The sequence below is a fragment of the Empidonax traillii genome, unplaced genomic scaffold, assembly GCF_003031625.1.
Source record: "Empidonax traillii isolate 1590-97213 ecotype Southwest subspecies unplaced genomic scaffold, ASM303162v1 scaffold688:size580741, whole genome shotgun sequence".
NCBI classification, from domain to species: domain Eukaryota; kingdom Metazoa; phylum Chordata; class Aves; order Passeriformes; family Tyrannidae; genus Empidonax; species Empidonax traillii.
The window spans coordinates 500554-506302 of record NW_020955881.1 but is presented as its reverse complement, the minus strand read 5'-3'; the positions used below and the strand labels follow the sequence as shown (position 1 = coordinate 506302).

General features: G+C 47.5%; 1 protein-coding gene across 1 annotated transcript in view; it reads right to left on the bottom strand.

Moving 5' to 3' along the window:
• Window positions 1-500: 500 nt before the first annotated feature.
• Window positions 501-5749, bottom strand: part of ZYX (zyxin) — a 13645-nt gene continuing 8396 nt past the window's right edge. The window contains 8 exon segments of the mRNA XM_027899787.1: window positions 501-1709; window positions 2117-2237; window positions 2461-2639; window positions 2797-2966; window positions 3051-3192; window positions 3510-4016; window positions 4314-4406; window positions 5386-5585. Of these exon segments, the coding sequence (XP_027755588.1) occupies window positions 1599-1709; window positions 2117-2237; window positions 2461-2639; window positions 2797-2966; window positions 3051-3192; window positions 3510-4016; window positions 4314-4406; window positions 5386-5585 (1523 nt within the window). The 3' untranslated portion in view covers window positions 501-1598.

The window sequence follows — 5749 nt, the reverse complement described above, 5'->3', positions numbered from 1 at the left end:
GCAAGAAGTCATCAAAGATTTCCCAAAAACTGGCAAGAGATCAAGAGTAGGTTTCATGTCTTTGAAGTGTAGAAACATTGGTGCTTACCACAAAGGAGTTTCTACCTGCAGTGACCATTACACTGCCATGCTTAAAACCATAAACATCAAGCACAAACACTTTCAGAATAGCAACAGTTAGGGCAAAGCAAGCAAATTGACCACTTCTACTACAGTCCACTTGCAACAGACTGGAATACTCATCTCCCAGTGACACATCAAGCAGACTACAACCTTGCTGTACTGAAATGCAGTCTTCCACTGCTTTAAATGAGAGCTACTCTTCAGGTACAGAAAAATTGGAAACTAAACACTCTGGAAAGGAGACCAAGACGAAGAGAGAAGAATACCACATTCAAAGCTCCTCATCTCTGGAGGCGAGGTGGAAGAGCAGCTATACATTCTCCACTGCCAAAGACAGCAATTTTCATGGGCAGTTGAACAAACACAGCAGACACAGCTTAATGGAAAAAACCACACATTTTATTGAATGCAAACAGTGGTTGGACAGTGTTGTTATTCAAAAGGTTTGTTCAGTTTGAGAGTTTCTAGTCCAGAAATGGGGCTCGGTGCAGTAACACTTAGAGCCAGACAGTATACTGCAATTACACCGCAGCTTTCACTGACAGCAGTGAAAAGAATCCCTACTGGAATGGGGAAACGTTCCTCAGTCTGCTGAATCCTCATCCATGCACTGAGACGTCTCCTCTCTGTGTGCTGCCCATCCTTATGACAGTCTTTACTTGTAAACATGCATTCTTTGGACTGCTTTGCTACTCTGGTGCCCAGCCTGGCTGTCCAGAAACCACACTGGGAAATGATTCATTTTGGGAAGGGAAAAGGATTTTTTTTAAAACAAAACAAAAAAATGTTTCCAAACTCAGGAACAGAGTAGTAATTCAAATATTGCCAGTTTAATCTGGCTAAGGAAAACAAAAAGGCAACAAGACAGTTAATCAGTAAAATCCATTAAAGACAGGAAAGTTATAGCAGGTTAGCTTTTTCCAGCAACAGTAACAGATCCTCAATATGTTCTGCCTCCACACACTAACCTAGGAGTGAGGGAGGGAGCAGGGGAAGACATCCTGATAACGTGCCACAAGACAGAAAATAAAACTGAAGACAGAAGTGGTGCTGAGATGTAGACTTCCACCTTCTAAACTTCCATCATCATTCTTGGCTCCATGGAACTGAAGAACGCTCAGCCCTTCCCAGCACCTGCCACCAGGTCATTCTTGCTACTTCCACCAGGCGGTGGTGGAGGTCTGGTCTTTCTCCTCCAGAGTCTTGAGGGAACAGCGACTGTACACTCACCCTGATAATAGACCCTGGCCTGGAATATACTGTGGCCAGGAAGCAGTGGCAGAAGTGGTCCTTTCTTGGTGGGTGTGCAGAGTGAAGTCTAGGAGCGGTGAATCCTACATGAGTAAAGAACTGTGCTGGCATAGTCTCCATTGCTGGCAATATTTGCCTTCTCAGGCGGAAGGGTAGGACAATGGCAGGGAGGGGAAGAGTAATGAGTGAGGAGGGGTCTCAAGGATATGCCCACTCCAAGCTCCTCAGCGCGCCATTTTTGCACGAACGGTGTGACACTTGATACACAGCACATGCCCATCCAGTGGAAAGCACCCATTCTCATCTGCTTCAATGGACAAGGGCTTCCCACAGTCCTGAACAGGGAAAGAAGAAGGAGAGAACTCAACAACAGCCCATGGCAAGGTAATTGCCTTCAAGGATGTAAGAAATGCCCCACTGTATCAGGAAAATGGCTCACAGCCCACTGCTCTTTCTCTGATGGTGCAAATGGCAGATGCTATTTTGAGGGGAAAGTGAACCACTACTGTGATGCCAGCATGTTCCCCTGGTATACACAACTGCTGTATTAGGGGTGTTGGAGAATACAGCCTTGTTCACGGACCCATGGTCTGAGAATGTCTAATTTCCTCCTGAACCTGCTTCAAAAATGCTCCAGATTAATTTAAAACAACTTTAGTATTTTGTCAGGATAGACAACAAAGGAACCCAGTTGCTGGTGACAGGCATAGGACGGATGGGAGGAGTGGGCCACCAGGCTTACCTCACACTTGTAACATTTCATGTGGAAATTCTTCTCCAAGGCCACCACACGCACAGTCTCATCCTTCCCAGGCTCTGGCATGATAGGCTCACTACAGACTGAGCAGCGTGGAGCATACTTCCTGCAACACACAAAAACATGGAGGAGACCATGACCACTGTGGTGACATTCAAGGCAAGTTTCTCACTGCTGTTCAAAAGCTGCAACGGAATAATAAATCATAAAGAAGTTTAGGTGGGAAGAGACCTTAACTGCTACAGGGTGCACTGCTGACTCATTTTCAACTTCATGTCCAACAGATGATATGGGCAACCCAACCCCACATGCATGTGCTCTCTCCATACCTGTGGTAGTCATCCACACAGTGAGGCTGGTTGGACTGATCCACAATAAAAGAGGTCCCCTCAAGAGGGGTATGGCACATCACGCAGGTAAAGCACTGGGGATGATATGAGTTACCAGTGGCCTTCAGCATCCGATCTGTGATGGTCTGTTTGCAGACACTGCACTTTTCCAAGGTCCCCTGAGCCCAAAGGAAACAAGTAAGACACATTAATCCAATCTCCCACCTGTGCAAGGCTACATCACAGACAGCCAAGACAGAAGACGGAAGGGAAAGCAACAGAAAGCAACCACAGCAAGCTCAACACCCTCCAGTGGCTTTTATTTCAGTGACTCACAGCATAGCAGTCCTCACAGAATGGCTTCTCATCCACATTGTAGAACTGCTGCCCCTGCAGCTGCTTCTCACATTTGAAGCAGGTGAAACATTCCACATGGAAGAGGTTGTCCAGTGCCCTCACAGCTGGCTGGGTTCGTGATAGGGGCTTCCGGCAGAAGCCGCAGAGCTCTGCCAATGGAAGAAGAAAGTGATTAGGAGACATAAAAACTCACCACAGGCTAAGTCCTACTGCTATCCACCAAAGGAACACACCAGAAGTAGCAGCCTCTGATGGGGGTGGATGCTCCATATCCTTCATTAGTTTCTGGGTCAACTTCTCTAGCTCTTCTACCTCCTTCATGGTCAGACAGGAATTCCCTCTAGGTGGATCTGCACTGGAACCTGTGGGTCTATGCTGTAGGAAGAAGAAACATTCAATTCCAAAGGACACACATGGAGTCCTTCCCACCCTGTCCCTAATAGATCTAACTTTTCTCATTTTTACTGGTCCTCTCTATCCCTCTTTAGGGAACAATCTCATATCCATTGTGCTTGCTCCTTTCCACCTTCACATGAAGTCCTATCCCCTCTTCACCACTATCTCTATAGTTACATCTCTCTTTCAGATGGGTAACAGCCTAGTTACAACTTAGTCTGTGGCAGAACATCTCCCATCCTCTGATTTCACTCCCAGTGTGCCTGTCCAAAGACATCCGTGGCTCTTTCCCTTACCATGTCCTTTGCAGCAGCAGGTTGCTCTGTTGGACGTGGCTTCAGCTGCACTTGGGGTCTTTCCCTCTGCTGGGCATAGGTGAAATTGGGAGGTTGTGGTCGAGAGGAGGGACCTGAGGGCGAAGGGGCTGTGAACTGAGTCTGAAGGGAGGTAGGATATCTTGTAGAGTTTGAGGGAGCCATGGGAACACTGGCATCTGATTTGGACACAGACTTAGGAGAGCCAGCAACAGAAGGTGGGGTGAATTTAGGGGTGGGCTGAGAAGGAGGTAGAGAGGGAGGTGGAGGGACTGGTGCTTGGGGTTCCTTGCGTTGCTGTGGGGCTGCCCATGGGGTTGGAGTGGGGTTCAAATCCACTCCAGGGGCCTTGAAAGATGAGCTTCCACTTGGCTTTGGTGTGAACTTGGAAGGAAAGGAATGAGGAGTATCTCTGGGTACAGATGGCATTTCCTCATGGGCTTTTGGGGCCAATGGTTTATCCAGAGAACCTATGGATCCTGGAGATATCTGTAACGGGAAGCAGCGGAAAGAGAACAGGCAGTTATCAGCAAGGTGGAAGAGAAAATATGCTGTCCATAGCAGTAAGTCCGCAGCTATCCCAGACCCAGAATGCTAGGAGTACCAACACTGTTACATATTTAGCAGTCCTAAAAAGTTGCAAAATCTGTGCTTTCTTGTCCTTCATGAATGCTTCCATGCTACGGTTTATCCAAACATTTTAATCTTCAGTAGCACCCTTCTCACTACCTCTGTTCAGCAAACCAGTCATCTCTTCTTCCACCTGCAACATTCTGGAGAGCTCACCCGGGATTTGAAGGGGTCATTCTTCTCCATGTCATCCAACATTACAGACAGTGAGTCAATCTCAAGATCAATGCTGCTCATCTTGCCACGTACCTATACCACCATCCATGAGGAAAAAGGGAGCAGAGCATGTTACAGGAACAGCCAGAGAAATGAGTGTATCCCCTTACAATAGCAGATTTTGATACTTTGGACTGTAGTACAGATCTGCTTCTTGCTTTGAGAGGGTAACAAGTTGGTGAGGATGAACAGGATACAGTCTCCAAGGTCTACAAAGAGTGGGAAAATGCACAGCCCAAAGAAGTCCTCAGACAGATTTAGGTGGGAAAAGACATCTGAAGGTCTATAGTCCAATACTCTGCACGGCTAACTCCCAAGGTACACCAAAGTTGCTCAGGGCCCTGTCCAGATGATTTCTGAACATTCCCAGGGATGCAGATTCCCCAGTCTTTCTGGGCATCTGTGCCAGCATTGAGCCACCCTTGGAGTGGAACAGGGTCTTCTTCTGTCCAAGAGGAATTTCCCTTGCTACAACTTCTGTCCATCGTCTCTTGTTGTGCCCCAGCAAGAAGAATCTTGTCCTCTCTCCAGCCCTCCTTTAGGTGTTGCAGACTGCAGTTAGATCCCTCCCTTGGTCGCGTCTTCTGCTCCAACCCCCAATGACTGCTCCGACCTTCTACCAGATTGCATCTCCTTCAGTATTCCACTGGGGTTATACCGAAGAGACCCAACAGATGCAGTCCTCCAAGATGCAGCCTCACTAGCACAGAAGGGAGGAATAATCACCATCCCTTTTCTCACAAGCGCAGCCCAGAGTGCAGTTGGCCTTTATTGCCACAAGGACGCATTGCTGGCTCACATTCAACTCACTGTCCACCGAGAACCCTAAATCCTTCATCTGCAGAGCTGCAGCCCAGCCACCTGACCCTAATCTATGCTGGTCCATGGGGTGGCAGCATTTTCATCTTTCCCAGATCTCATAGCTTCTTACTGCTGAGTTCATAGAGTAGCAAGAAAATGTCACAACTGACAGAGCATCACAGAAACCATACTTCCTTTGAACTTCACTCACCTGTGGGGCAGGTATTGTGCTCACAGGTCCTTCATCAAACATCGGTGGAGGAGGAGGAGGAGGAGAAGGAGGAGAAGGAAAAGCTTCTTCTGGGGCTGGTGGAAAAGGTTCTTCAAAGGGTGGTGGGGGTGGTGGAAACGCACAGTTTGAGGAGAAACTTGCGTCCTCTCCGGGTGGAGGAGGAGGTGGCAATGGCAAGTCTATGAGGAAGAATGTGAATAAAAGTTTGGATCATTTCTTACTCCTAGCCAGGAGGTTTCTTAAAGGTATTGCAACAAGTAGAGTCACAGAGTCATAGAACGGTTTGTATTGGAAGGGACCTTAAAGAATATCTATTTCCGAATGTGATGGTTTTAGTCTAGGC